Below are 15,925 nucleotides of genomic sequence, written 5' to 3'. Positions count from 1 at the left end.
ATTCTTCTTTGTCCACGTCCTCTCCCTCCAGCTCTACCTCTCATTCTTCCTCCTCCTCTCACTCTCAGCCCAGCTCTTCTTCCTCTAACTCTCACCCCACCTCTTCCTCTTCCTCTTCCTCTTCCTCTTCCTCTTCCTCTTCCTCTTCCTCTTCCTCTTCCTCTTGCTCTTGCTCTTGCTCTTGCTCTTGCTCTTGCTCTTGCTCTTGCTCTTGCTCTTGCTCTTGCTCTTGCTCTTGCTCTTGCTCTTGCTCTTGCTCTTGCTCTTGCTCTTGCTCTTGCTCTTGCTCTTGCTCTTGCTCTTGCTCTTGCTTCCATATTGTTGCTGTAAGAAAGTATTCACCTGTGGTCTTTTTATAGTGCTAACATCCTGATTGATGAGCCAACAATTATGCTATCAGGTGTTTGGTCAGATGGAACGTGTTTCTTGATCATTGGTCCATGTGTGAGGCATTTGAAATATCAGTATTTTAAACCTGCTAACACGTGACTTTATGTTGGATGCCTGTGTCTCACGTGGAGAAACGTGTGCAGTGGGTAGAAAAAAGTGCCATGTTGATTTGCAAATTGTGTGAAAAGCTGAAAACGTGTTTAGAGTTTTGGAGATTTGAGCCGATGTTTTGCTCTTTGAGTGTCAGTTAAAATAATTGTGCTTTATGTAGAATTTTAGTGTGTTAGCAATCGAGAAAAACTGTAAATAGATACACAATTAAAATCCTTAAATGATTGAAATTGCATCATTACATGACAGCGATGATTCATGGCTTCTAAAAACTCTACTCAACTGGGAGGAGCCACATTTTTATGGGGAGTAGACTTTAATACTGAGATGAATGGTATATTTGGCTACGCAGACTCTATATGCATTACATTAATGCACACAATGTTTAAATATTGCTTACTGCACATATTTTATATTCTATAATTGATTGCATTCTATTTCGATGTAAATTACTGCTTTATTTTATTGCTATCTTACTATATTTGTATTACAGTGCTTAATATAGTTCACTATCTGTGTACTTTTTAAAATGTTTGTTTTAAATTTGTATGTATGCACCATGACATCAAGTCAAATTCCTCGTACGTGTGAACCTACCTGGCAATAAACCTGTTTCTGATTCTGATTGATATCTTGAGACTATAAGTTTAACAACAAAACATATATTTAGAGTAATAAGGATAGATCTGAGCAGTATCGCTTACACTTCTGGAAAAAAGTGGTTAGAACACCAGCACCAGCCTAAATATATTACCTGCATCTGTGGTGCATAAAGAAACTTGCAAACATCTCAAAGCATGGCAGTTCTTCGATGTGTAACAGTTTCCTTTGTAATCATGAGCTGTAAGAAGCTGTCCTCGCCGCATTCATAAACATGAACCCAAATCAATTATGTTTTTGAAGTTGTGTGCGTTTGGTAGGCTTGCTCTTTATGGTTAAAAATATTACTTTTGGCAAGCAATGGTGTTTGTTTTGTTTCTCACAAGACGAACAGTATTATTTTAAAACCATGATGAAATTGATTATGTGCAAATATATTTGTTGTCACTGTTTACAAGTATTCCCAAGCTTTTCCTCTCAAGGAATTGACTATATAAAGGATCACATTGTTGAGCGGTCATATCTGTTTGTTGTACTCTCTTTTGCCAACAGCACGCTTTGTGTGCACATGAAAAATGTTACTTTAAAGGTCCTCTATTATACTTTTTTTCAACAAATATTATAGGCCTCAGTTATATACAAAACATGTCTCTGAAGTGTTTGGCTCGAAATACCAAACAGATCATGCATTGTAGCGTCCCATAATTCCCTCTGTTTCAGCCCTGTTTCTAAAGTGCTGATTCTGTATCTCACTTCGGTTAAATGAAATCCTTGCATCCCTCACTTGCGTCGTTTCCCTGCGACTAGTCCCTCCCACCAGGGAAGCATGGAGAGACGCAAGGGCCCTGTCTCAGGTCGACTATTTTCATTTCCTCGCTCCTCGGTCCTCGGTCTCACCGGAAGTTGATTTGTCTGCGCCATCTTGATACCGTCCCATGGTGCTTATTTCTGCCGGAGGAGCGAGGAGCGATAATGGAGGAGCGATAACCGAGGAACCACCGATCCATCCTCCGATGAAATCCTCAGACACTCGCTCCGCCCCCTTACTGTGTATCACTGATTGGACGATGCAGTGCATGCACTGATCTCATGCTTCTTGACATGAGAGCAGTTTCCCAGCGGAGTGAAGAAAATACATGAACCTCACGGGACTCACTCCTCAGTTTATACCGTGTTTTGTTTCAATGAATGTTAATCTAACTGGGTTTTGATAGATAACATATCTCTTTTTCTTCTCTCAATTATTTGTATTTCTATTGTGCACTCTAATCAATATTAATCAAACTATTGTTCGTTACATTTTAAGAATGGCGTTTATCTTTTTTGTGAATGAGTTCTTATTTTATTTAATGTATTTGGGTCTACAACAGATGATACAAATGTTTGTCAGTAAATGTGTACTAACAGAGGCGGAGGTGTGTGTGGAAATAACGGGGACAGAGCTGCTGTCAGACGAACAGCTGTGCAGCGTCATCACAAACGGACATCGCTTCACGTGACGCTCCGGAGGAAAGGACGTCCCATTGCTCTTGAAACTCATTTCCCTGGGCCCTTCTCACTTCGGTTACATTGATTCCTTGCGTCCCTCACTTGCGTCGTTTCCCTGCGACTAGTCCCTCCCACAAGGGAAGCATGGAGTGATGCAAGGAAATCACGAGAAGCAGGGAAATTAGTTTTAAGAGCAATGGGACGTCCTTTCCTCCGGAGCGTCACGTGAAGCGACGTTCGATTCATTTAGCTCAGGTGAGCTAAAGGACTCTCTGAGTGTTTAGATAGTTAACTTTAGTTTAAGTTATCTCAGTGGGTCTCAAACGGTTTGGTCACAAATTATTTATTTCCGCGGCACACCTTCATATGATCATTATAGTTATAAAACAAATAAGAGAATAAAGCAAAAACAGGTATGAAATACTATATGGCAGTAAAACAAGAATACAGTTTGAAAGGGGAGTGATTTGTAAAATATCCATAAAGAAAAAGAACATCTGCTTACAGTTGTGTTTCATCTGGGTGTTGAGAGATGTATCCATAGATCTCTTAATGTTGCTCTCAATGTGCACCAGATTGATGCTTTCAACTTCAATATTTAAAAAAAATCTTCCCGGGGGAGCTTGCCCCCGGACCCCCCTAGAGGAGGTGAGGTCCTAGAGGAGGTGAGGACCCCCCTAGAGGAGGTGAGGTCCGCTCCCCACTCGTAAAAGATAGCACTTTACCCCTGCCTATATGCCGTGAGCTGATTATCGAGCCTTCATTGTAACAGTCGCGGGTGTACTGTGTGTTTGCGTGTGGGGAGTGCTTTTGTGCGTGCTCTATACAGTGCCCGTAATAGTGTTCACTGGAGTCCAGCACCTCAGCACCTCCACTCAAAATACCTTCCCGCGCCTCTGCGCAGACAAATCAACTTCCGGTGAGACCGAGACCGAGGAGCGAGGAAATGAAAAATAAGAGAGGTGAGAAGGGCCCCCTGCTTCTCGTGGTTTCCGTGCGTCTCTCCATGCTTCCCTGGTGGGAGGGACTACTAGTCACAGGGAAACGACGCAAGTGAGGGACGCAAGGAATCCATTTAACTGAAGTGAGAAGGGCCCCGGGTCACTACCGGAGGACCGAGGAGTCGAGGAGGGGAAATTTGAGTATTGAGAAACCTCTATTGTCTTTTTAGATGCTAAAGAGCTGCTGCTGGCCACGCCCTTCTGAATGATGATTGGTTAAAAAAACACTGGTGCTCTCTAGGAGGAGGAGATTCAGGTGATAAGGTGGTGGTGGGGGGGGGGGTTACCTTGGTTGGTTATTGGCTAATGGTTACACAACCAAAAAAACCTCGTCACATCACAAAGGGACAACATCTGATCAGCTCATTTTCAGACAGGTTTTTATATAAATGGATCGGGACAAAAAGAGAGAGAATCTTTTTTCCTGAAACTTTCAGAATCTCTTAACACAGAGGTTTATGTATAAAAGACAAAAGCGGATTTTGCATAAAAGGTGACCTCAAATAAACACTTTTCCAATTCTATACATAGCCCTCAAGAAACATAACTTTGTTTATGTTGTAATGCATGATTGTCTGCTTCCATTTTGAAATTATGTTTTTGGAATATAGTGTTTTATACTGATCCTCTATCTAAATGTCAATGTGCTAAAATCACAAACATTAAACGACAGGGTTTTCAAAGTGGCAGTCAGTCTTTAATAATAGCAAAGAAATGCTTCGTACAAGTCAGATCCTTCACACGACAGCAAAATAAAACTGACCGATCAATTCAAACATTGTCTATGGCAGGTCATAGAGGGACCTTTCAAATACAACCAAGGATCTTACTTTTTCTCTTTCAGAAATGTTAACTACACAATTAAAGGTTTATACTGATTTTCAAAACATACAGTGAAGAGGTTCTACTGGAGATAACTCAAACAAGATTAGTGTCTGATAGAAACATAACATTCATTTTACATTAAAAAAAATATCAGCACAAAACTCCCCCCCCCCCCCCCCCCCCCAAAAAAAGGAAAAAAAAGGGTAACACATAATAATTGAAATGTTTGCTTTTTAGCATTTTCAGTACAATCACAAATCTTTTAAAAAAAAATTACAAAACTGAAGAGAAGGATAACCCCCGCGACTCCTCCCACCCTCAGACTTGATTGTGTTCATTTTTAAGAGCGTATACTGCGATTACAAACGGATTCCCGACTGAACAAAGCTGCACATCAAATCTTGGATATCAAGACTACAAAAAAGGCACAAACGACAGGCTCACGAAGAACTCAGCAGAAGCTTTTTTACAACTAGTCCCAGTAAGGTTTCCAGTGCCCTTTATGTTCTAATTCAACCCCCCCCCCCAAAAAAGAATCTAAAAACAAAAGACTATCTACAGGCAAGTCAAGTCCCAGCAGGCACCTCGGATTAAAAGTCCCAATCCCAACTACTGTAGAAGTGCATGAATCATCCTGTGGCAGACGGTGTGTTCAGTGAGTGTACAGGGGAAGTTTGAGAGTGCCAAAACGGTCATTTCTGCAATGGAGTTTTTGTATTTTCTTTTATTACGTCTTCAGATTGGTTAAATCTGTCGATGGAAACACGTTTTTTGTTTGTGTGAGGAAGAGTAAACTGATATTTTTTTGTAATACTTAAGTTTGTATGAATGTTTCTGGTACACTTTATTTTTGCAGGTCTGTTGTGTCCTAATATTTTCTTCAAAGCTCCCTGTGTATTGTGCACTTATTATAGGACACAAAATACAAATAAAGTTATAGACAGTTTTTTTCAGATGAGTTTCATGTGGTTCAGAGGAATTTCCTCAACAGGATGTCATTTGTTAATAACTTTAAACTTACAAATATTGCACGATTTTGAATCTAACCTTCGTTCTGACCTTAAGAATTTAGGTTGTGGTATTGTCGCAATTGTGTGGACCAATTCAGACACTACAGGGATTCAAGCATCAGCTGATGACTTAATCTTTAAAGGTTCTGATCAAGGGTTTGGTATTTTAGGGTAAAATACGAACATTTGCAAGTTTTCATATCATCAAATTTACTTCATATCTCCATGTTTTCAACTGTTGGTGAGATAAAGAAAAAAACAATATCAGGAAAGATTATCTGAATTTTTTTTTTGACCAATCGTGTAATAAATAGTCGGATCGGCGGGTGGATAATAATAGTTTGTTGTAACTCTATTTAACCCTGTCTCCTATTTACGTGTAATTAGAGGCCATACTACATAGTTCTTTGCAGTACAAAGCTTTGTAACACATCTGTTATGTCAGCATGCGAGGCCATCTTGCTTTATGATCATTACAGATATCTGAAGTCTCACTTTCTTAACCTCTGAAAACCCCCTGGCTGCAGTGATGTAGAGGTGTACTCATACGGTGTGTCCGGTACAGTGTGACATCACTGCTGGATGTGGTCTGAAGACCAGTTATGGCTTGAGTGCATTTCAGCAGAGCCTCCACGCTAAGCCCCTTCCTTCAATTCAGTCTATTATTATTGAGCCAGAACAATTAAAAGAAAAAAACTGATTTATTTCAACACAGAGCAGCTCTGCCCTTAGAGAAATATGTGTATGACTCTAGAATGTATGAGACCTTTAATACTTCACAAAATGATATATGACAATGCTGAAGCAGAGCTAGTTATGAAATTGTCTTATTTTATAATTAACTCTAATTTCTTACTTTAAGTGCCAGCATTCCTGAAGAATCCTTTTAGTCGATTTGAACTTCAATCTACTTTGAGACGTTTTTAGTGTCGTGATTAATAGTTCTTTGTTTCATTCATTAAATCACTTACACAGCACTAAATGTGCTGCGTGCTGTAGCAGACAAAGGGCTAGGTGTACCATGAAACTAGTATATATGCTTGAGACGCACCTCTAAATGACGCTGCAGTGCTACTCAGATTAAATGACATGGTTGGTTGTTTTTCGCCACATATATTTAGACTTTGATCTTTGCTTAAAATAAAAATCTTATATTCAACAGTCTTTAATCAGCGGTAACTGACAAAACAGAAAAATGTGGCCTTGACTTCTGCTGTTTTTTTTGGCTGAAATGCGTTTGTCAGCAGTTACTGACCTGCCAACTGTTATCAGCCTGAACATGTGCAATTCAACGCAAACAAAAGTCACAACAGACTAAATGGGAAAACCCGATCTGTTATGTTTGAGTATTTTTTCAACTGTACCATGCCTGGATCCCATTTGTCCCGTTTGGGAAACTTGTTTTGTGGTTTTTGTGTGGTTGGCATAAGTACAGTAATATGGTTATTCTCCTATTTTTGCAACCACAAACAAGACACCTCAGCATGCAGGATGGAGTTTGGCTAGAAAACGAGGAGTCTATAACCTGTAAATGGAAGTTACATAAACACAGAAAATGCTAAAGCTAAAAAAGGATACAGGACAAAAAGCACCATGTGGATTGGAAAGTGTGACATACCACAAAAGGTGGAACAGAAAGAGCCGGGCGCTGTCCCCTTGGCTGGTGTGGCACTTAACATCGTTGTCTTTGTTTACAGAGCTTATAACAGTCATGCAAAGGGCACAGTATTATTCTAACAAGGCTTGCGAGAGAGGAATTAACAGAATGGAGACGAAGAGAAAAGAAAACATGTAACAGAAAGAAAGACGAGGCACAACAACATTTCCTCCAGACAAAAACAAGTTCTGTGATAAGTTCTGCGTTGTTGTCTGAGCGCGGAAAATGTTCTCCCATGTGAAAAACATCATACTGTACATACAGACTCGTATGATATAAACAGACATTTCCTTTAGGTTGCTCGTGGCTAAGGCAGAAATTGATGGTGAAAATCTTTCAATGCACTTGTAATATGTGCATTTATACACAACCCCTGAAATTGTATCAAAGCCAATGAGAAATGAAGATGGGCATTTTTTGTTCGTGTTTGATGAAAAAAAAAAAGAAAAGGAAACATTATTGGTTATAAATGCATCTGATTCACCTTCGATCCTCACTCTTAACTATCTTAAGACTCTTGGGCTATATATTTTATGTATATATATATTTGCCATTTGGGCCTAGTGAGTGTTGAGGATGAAATAGGTCTTTATTAAAATATAGATCCTCATCAACACCAAGTCATGGCTTTTGGCCTGTTTAAGTCGCTGATTATGTTATTTCATTGCATAAATCAGTTGATTTAATTCAGCAAAAAGATAAAGAGGGTCAAAGATAGAGATCAAATGTATCCCTTTAAACAAAGGTTAGAAAATTCAAAAGACCCCTTTTTTATGCTGAATGATTCTTATAAGTGATATACTGTTTGTTCTTGCAATGAACGCAGAGTGACCATCAGGACAGTCGCACCAAATAAACACAAACAGCTTGTGTATCACGCTCATTCCACTGGACATAAAAGGTCTTGGAAAGGTATAGCCAGAGCCAACACCCTTGAGACAACACAAAAACAATTGTTATCTTGGCTTAAACACAAATCACCCCCAAAACTGTAAGCCGTGATGTAAACCTCAACAGTGTCCTCTCACCCCAAAGACAAAGACAGAGACAGAGACAGAGAGAGAGAGAGAGAAGGAGAGAAGAGAATGATTGATTGGTTGATTCCTGACGCCATTCCTGAGCAGAGTGGGACTTGACGAGTGAGACCCAAGGGGGGTGGGTGATGTGGACGACAGGAGAGGAAAATAAAACCCAGAAAAAAAATAAACCATCACAGCAACAGTGTGGAGGTAGGAGGTGGCCACGCAGGAGCCAGTGCCAGAAAACAGTCTGGGAGGAGAAAAAAACGGTTAGATTGTTAACGGAAATTATTATACGGCTTAGTTCAATACTCAATTCTGATTGTTCACATTAGACATTCAGCAGTCTGGCTCTTTTTGGACAGAAGACCACTGCCTAGGACATCTGATAAAGGGGCCATGTGCAGTCATATCAATCCACAGAAAAAAGTCCGGATTGAATGTCAGCGATGGCAAAATAAACTCCATGATCAGGACAGCCTGTGGAATATCTTTTGAATATTGATTTTGATACTTTGGATACAAGATGGATAAACTGCCCCCAGTAAGAAAAGAAAAAGAGAGGAGGAACAAGATAACAGTTGAAAGGGAAGGAAAGAAGTGATATGACTTAGAGAGCTGTAGGACAGAGAACTCCACAGAGGAAGACAGACAGGAATCAAACAGTAAAGGGAACATGGTATGGGCTCTGGAAAAAAAGTGAACATGAAAGTTTGGGAGCAGAAAACCTCGATCAGTGCTGGCGTCACTTTAAGTTATGTTTTGTTTTAGGGGAAGCAATACGGTCATTTATAAATCAAAATGTACTAAGTAGCAGCGTAATAAGCGGAAGCAAAGCATGAGAGAACATTATTAAAAATATACATTTCCCATCTGGTATTTGTGTTTCCAATTGTGTTTATTTTAAATGGTTGCAATAGCATTTGCTGGTGTTGTTTCATCTGAAAATGCACTATGTATTGCCTCTGCGTATTAAATATGATACTGGGCCTTGCTTCTGAACCTTTTAGAGTCGCAACCTTCAACTATGAAGTAGGTGTTCTTGCCAGCAAGAATATTCCATTTCTTTAATAAACCATTAACAGGTATTTTATATTTGAAATAAATGTCAAATCACCTTCTGCTTCTACTTTGATCCCATTAAGGGGCAATGTAATAGTTCAGCATTTGAGATACAAGAACATATTACAGATACTGACATAAGAGCATTGGGTTTGAAAATACATTTTAAAGTTGCACAAACAATCAAACTGTTGCCTTTGCAGAGCAGCTTTGTGCTGCTCTAATTAAGGAGATGTCACACTCTATTGCTTTTCAGTAGACTTTTGTTATGCATCGAATTGCTGCACAGGAAACACAGTAATTACATACGCTGACACACGGTGAATGATATGCTGTAAAAGGCAGCAAGGACGGTTATTATCACAAAAAGAGGCCCGTCAGGGAGCAGCTGGTGGTTAGCAGAGAATGGGTGGGCATCTCCTATCGCTTTTGCTCAAGTGACATTTTATTTTAAAATACTTTTACCTTTTTTTTTTTACATTAAAAAAAGCCACAATGCATGGTAATATAGCTACATTGGAACATTTTTCATATTTTTGCGAGTGCAGATTAAATGCCATAAACATCTCTGAGGCTTCCGAATCAATTCTCCATCATTTTTGTTTCCTTAAAATGGTCCATAGTTACCTGAGGGTTATTAAATTTCTGACTCCAAAAAACAAATTAGACTGAAATTGAACTGAATTAGAAGCAGAAAAACATCTATTATACTTAATGGTGTACTTTTAAAGTGCCTTTATCTTCATGAAAACTTACATTTTACACTTTATAAAAGCAACATTTAAATCTATATTATACTGTGATGCAAGATCCTCACTTTAGCACTTGAGTGTTGAGTTGTAAAATGAAACACATATTAAAACAGTAGTTGTTAAAGCTGTAACACCACTCACCTGCAGTATTAGTGTTTCAAATAGTTCTCCTGATGGACCCTCAACTGTGCTACCTTTTTGAAGCAGAGGCGAGGACTGTCACACTTTTAAAAGTTGAATGTTTCAAGACTTTAATGTAGCTAATTGCAATTGTGTAATGCACCTGTAGTTTTACACACTGCCCCTCTCTCTTTATGTACGTGTTCAGGTTATAAACTTGATTGCATGGGATGTAGACTCACCTGTTTGAGATGTTAGGACCTAAATGCGAGCTGGAAACGTGCAGTTTCTTGAAAGATGAGATCCTTCAGTGTCTCTTTGGGTAGGTCATCCAGCTCCATGTCAAACTTGAATGGGGCCTCGGCAACAGGCTACACAGGGAGTTGGAGAGGACAGGGTGATACAGACGCCAACAAACTTACATTGTGGTAAACACAAGATTAAGTGTCCTCATTCCGATAGTCCTATATAGCACAAACTGACGACTTTCTCACCTCATCTGTTGGGTCGTAATACTGCTCCAGGTAAGGGTGCGCCAGGGCCTCCTCCACCTCGATCCTCTTGTGAGGGTTAAAGGTCAACATCTTGTCCAACAGGTCCAGAGCTGCAGCACAAAGAGGAGAACGCTTGATTCAGTTCTCCTGGTGGAGAGCTTTGTAGGGTTGTGTAAAAACAGGCACCTCCAGATCAACATTAGCAAGACCAAAGAGCCAGTGGTGGAACACTAGGGGAGCAGGAAGAGGCCCCTAAACCTCGGACACTCCTGTGACCAAGGCGCCACAAACAACAAAGGCTTGACCCCCATATAAAAAAAATCACTTTTCCCCTCTGGTATTAATAAAGGTTTATCTCATCTGAAACATCAATGCTAGCCCACTAGAGGGCACCATTAAGCGCTAAATGGTTATCATATTATTACCAAGTATATAACTAAGAGACTTACTTTCACTCATTTACAAAGTATAGCTATTTTAACTAAATTCTGAGCTTCCTGAGAGTTTATTTCTTCAGCTTCTGCATGTTTAAAATCTCAATAATCTTCATATATTGTAGTTTTGTACCTTGAAACCACAATCAATGCCTCTAGTTTCCCATCTCCAAACGTTGCCACTTGTTTTGCCAGACTGCTGTGCTAGTAGTGGGTAAATATTCTTTTCTTAATTACAATTCTAGTAATTCCATGATCAGAGGCAACGTTTTAAGCAATTACAAGTTTGCCCTGGCTCTCACCTTTGGGATCAGCGTTGGGGAAGAGGCGGTTCCACGGCACTTTGCAGCGTAAAGGCAGCGACAAAAGATAGTTCCTGGCCTTAATGTTGATGATGCAGTTGAGATCCTCCTGAGAGGGAGAGCCCAGGATTCCTGAAGAACAAAGAAGATTTAGAAAATAACTCTTTGTTTCAGTTCACAAATCTCAGTTAAACTGCTACATTAAAACAGCCCTTGCTTAAAGTTTTGAGTACTTAATAGTCTGAAGGAAACACAAAAGGACAGATGGGACAAGCAATATGTGGTCTAGCACCAAAAAGTACAGCTAAATTATTGAATATTAACAGCTACAAAATCTATGGAGTGGCACCCGGAAGCTATTGGTAACTAAGTGTGAACTATTCAGACTAGGGCTGCTAATTCAGGTTTTTTTCCCCTGACCAATAGCCAAGCATCGTTAACCTAAAATGTACTGACAATATTAGGGCTAAAATGATAACCCAGAGAAGTTCTGCTGGGTTCGTAGACATTTTAAAACAACAACGTTGAAACACTTGTCCTAAAAACACTGAAAATAAAAACAATAATTACCCAAAATATGGTTGAGCTGATCCAAGTAGTGCTTCCCAGGAAAGATTGGCCTGTTGGACAACATCTCGGCCAGAATGCAGCCCACTGACCAGATGTCTATGGACTTAGTGTAGCCCTGAGAGTGAGAGAAAAATGTAATGACTAACATATATTTAAAGTTAAAATAGCATTTATTGGTGGACTGTAAAATATGCCAGATTTAGCCATGAAGGCTAATTTCAAATCTGCAGTCCCTTGGAGGCTCATTGCATTAAAATAAAACATACAGAGAGCACATAAGCACAGACAGAATGACATTAATGTAATCCTATAAGCACAATTGAAGCATGATTGCAGCACATGACAGCATGTTTTATAGGGCTGTGCATTTACTGGTCTCATGATTCGATTCGATTACGATTATCCTGTCAACGATTCGATATCCCGATGCATCATGATGCATCACGATTCATACCAATGCGTTGCATCCTCAATTTTCTATATTACTGCACATGGCTTATTTTTCATCAATGCATACATGCAGTAAATACATATGAACTCTCTTTTTATTATTTAGAAAGTGCTTCAGAAATCAATAACATAAATGTCTTGACATTAATTTATAAACCAAAAATAAATCAATTGTATAGCTCTAGCATCCCTCTATCTGTGTGTGAAATTGTTCCATCCTCAAAAACAAAAAACGAATGCTTCTGCAGTCTAGCTGCAGCTTCTAGCAACGGTCTTCTGTTAAAAAAAGGACACTGAATGTCCTGAATGTGGCATCACAAACATGACTTGAGTCTGAACACAGCAGACAACAGGAGCATTTACAACAGCATATACAAACTCAAATACTGCATGTGGGTGCACACTTACATTCTCTGTCTTACTGTTACATAAATCCCATGATTGCAAGGCAAGGCAAGTTTATTTATATAGCACCTTTCAACACAAGGCAATTCAAAATGCTTTACAAAAAATGAAAGACATTAAGAAAATGGCAATGTCATTAAAAAGAAAAAAAATAAACATTAAAAGAAAAAATACATGGATAAAAGTTACAGTGCAGTTTAAGATGTGAATAGTTCAATTAAAAGCAGCGACAAAAAGAAAAGTCTTCAGCCTGGATTTAAAGTAGTCAGAGTTGTAGCGGACCTGCAGGTTTCTGGGAGTTTGTTCCAGATATTTGGAGCATAATAACTGAACGCTGCTTCTCCATGTTTAGTTCTGACTCTGGGGACAGAAAGCTGACCAGTCCCTGAAGACCTGAGAGATCTGGATGTTCATAATTTAGCAGGAGGTCAGAAACTTATTTTGGGCCTAAACCATTCAAAGCTTTATAAACCAGCAGCATTATTTTGAAATCAATTCTTTGACACACAGGAAGCCAGTGTAAAGACTTCAGAACTCGAGTGATGTGATCCACTTTCTTAGTGTTAGTGAGGATTCGAGCAGCGGCGTTCTGAATTAGCTGCAGCTTTCTAATAAATGTTTTAGTGAGACCTGTGAAAACACCATTACAGTAGTCCAGTCTACTGAAGATAAAAGCATGGACAAGTTTTTCCAAATCCTGCTGTGACATTAGTCTTTTAATCCTAGATATGTTCTTTAGGTGATAGTAGGCTGATTTAGTAACTGTTTTAATGTGACTGTTGAAACTCAGGTCAGAGTCCATGACTACACCTAGATTTCTGGCTTCATCTGTTGTTTTGAACATTGCAGGCTGAAGCTCAGTGCTAACTTTTAAACGTTCTGCCTTGGCTCCAAAAACCATTACCTCAGTTTTATCTTTGTTTAATTGGAGATAGTTCTGACACATCCAGTCATTGATTTGTTCAATGCACTTACTCAGTGTTTGAATTGGAGCATAGTCTCCTGGTGAAATTGTTATGTAAATGTGTGTGTCATCCGCATAGCTATGGTAACTTATTTTGTTGTTTTTCATTATCTGAGCCAGTGGTAGCATGTAGATGTTAAAGAGAAGAGGCCCCAAGATGGAGCCTTGAGGTACCCCACATGTCATATTTGTCAACTCAGATGTGTATTTACCTATAGGAACAACGTTGTTTTCTGTCCTTTAAGTAGGATTCAAACCAATTTAGAACTGTTGCCGAAAGTCCCACCCTGTTTTCTAGTCGGTCTAGTAATATGTTGTGGTCAACAGTGTCAAACGCAGCACTGAGATCTAATAATACTAACACTGAGGTTCTGCCACTGTCTGTGTTTAAGTGGATGTCATTGAAGACCTTTACAAGAGCAGTCTCAGTGCTGTGGTTAGGACGAAAGCCTGAATGGAAACACATCGAAACAGTTATTTAAATGCAAGAAATTACTCAACTGTTGAAAAACAACTTTTTCAATGATTTTACATAGAAATGGGAGGTTTGATATGGGCCTGTAATTGTTCATTACTGAAGCGTCTAGATTATTCTTTTTTAAGAGGGTTTAATGACTGCAGTTTTCAGGGCCTGTGGAAAAACACCTGAGTAAAGAGACTTGTTTACTATGTGAAGTAGATCTGAGGCCATGCAATGAAAAACATGTTTTAAAAATCCTGTTGGAATAATATCAAGGCAGCAAGAGGAGGATTTCAGAAGTTGTATAATGTCCTCTAGGTTTTTCTCATTAATCTGATGGAATTGAGTCATGGTGTTTGAATTGATATTAGGTGGACATAGGGACAACACATTTGCTGTACATGATACAGAGGCACTGACTGCTTGTCTGATGTTCTGAATTTTGTCAGTGAAGAAGGAGGCAAAGTCATTGCATGCCCTGGTGGATAGGAATTCAGAGGCTACTGACACTGGGGGGTTAGTTAGTCTGTCAACGGTAGCAAACAAGGCACGTGCAGTGTTTTTGGTATGATGTCAGAGAAGAAAGACTGTCGTGCGTTTTTCAATTCGAAATTATAAAGGCCAAGTCTCTCTTTATAGATTTCAAAATGAACCTGGAGATTTGTTTTTCGCCACCTACGTTCAGCTTTTCAACACTCTCTTTGTTCTGTTTTCACGGTCATGGCCTTTATCCATGAAGATATTTTCTTGCCAGTCACTTCCTTTACCTTAGTTGGAGCAATGGCATCTATAACATTTTTAATTATTTTAATTAAAATGATCTACTAGCTAATTTACTGAGATGTTAGCAGGGGCAAGTGAAAAATTCTGAGTAAACATTTCCCTAGTTTTTCAGTTAAATATCGCTTTGTGGTTACCTCTTTTTGAACATTTTTGTGAGCAGAAATAGAGCTCTCAAAGAAAACAGGAATGATCAGAGAGTGCAACATCAGTCACCACAACCTTAGAGATATTCAGACCCTTTGAGATAATTAAGTCCAGAGTGTGCCCCTTATTGTGCGTGGGCTCCGTCACATGCTGAGTCAGTCCATAGCTATCAAGAACACAAAACAGTTCTTTTTCCCCTCTGTCCTGGGGGTTGTCAACATGGATGTTAAAATCACCAACAATGACTAGACGGTCAAAGTCAATACACACTATAGACAGCAGTTCAGTAAAGTCATCAAAAAAGCTTGCACAGTATTTGGGTGGTCTATAGATATTTAGGAACAGAGCTCGAGAGGAGCATTTCAGCTGAAGGGCCACATATTCAAAAGAAGCAAACTTCCCATAAGATGTCTTCCGGTATTGAATGGAATCCTTGAACAAAATAGAAACTCCACCTCCTCTCTTATGCATTCTTTCCTGACTCATAAAACTAAAGTTGGGAGGGGTTGATTTGATAAGAACAGCTGCACTGTTATTTTGTTCAATCCAAGTTTCCGTTAAAAACATAAAATCGAGATTGTGCTCAGTGATAAAATCATTGATTAAAAATGTTTTTCCTGGCAAAGACCTGCCATTTAATAAAGCTAGTTTAAGTTTGTTAAATACACTATCAGTAAGATTTTCTTTTTGTGACAAGCTGTGGCTGACATGGAATCACTGCTAAATTTGATAAACTCACACAAACGTTTGAGCACTTCCTATTTCTAAGCTGATTCACCGCTCTTAATCTATTACCTATCAACACAGATATCGGCAAAGCTACAGGCAGGCAGGGCCCCGGCTTGAGCCTGGACCTAACACATATCAGTTAGAGTTTGTTGCGT

At 39.3% G+C, this 15,925-nt stretch overlaps 1 protein-coding gene across 1 annotated transcript in view; it reads right to left on the bottom strand.

Moving 5' to 3' along the window:
- Window positions 1-5,281: 5,281 nt before the first annotated feature.
- The window catches only part of mapk1 (mitogen-activated protein kinase 1), a 38,431-nt gene continuing 27,787 nt past the window's right edge, over window positions 5,282-15,925 (bottom strand). The window contains exons 5-8 of the mRNA XM_034216653.1: window positions 11,836-11,950; window positions 11,266-11,397; window positions 10,530-10,639; window positions 5,282-10,406 (exon numbers count right to left, since the gene is read on the bottom strand). Of these exons, the coding sequence (XP_034072544.1) occupies window positions 10,290-10,406; window positions 10,530-10,639; window positions 11,266-11,397; window positions 11,836-11,950 (474 nt within the window). The 3' untranslated portion in view covers window positions 5,282-10,289. The remainder of the gene's footprint in view (window positions 10,407-10,529; window positions 10,640-11,265; window positions 11,398-11,835; window positions 11,951-15,925) is intronic.

This window comes from Gymnodraco acuticeps, unplaced genomic scaffold (genome assembly GCF_902827175.1).
Source record: "Gymnodraco acuticeps unplaced genomic scaffold, fGymAcu1.1, whole genome shotgun sequence".
Lineage (NCBI taxonomy): Eukaryota > Metazoa > Chordata > Actinopteri > Perciformes > Bathydraconidae > Gymnodraco > Gymnodraco acuticeps.
The sequence above is the reverse complement of the archived record's forward strand: the minus strand, read 5'-3'. Positions and strand labels throughout refer to the sequence as shown.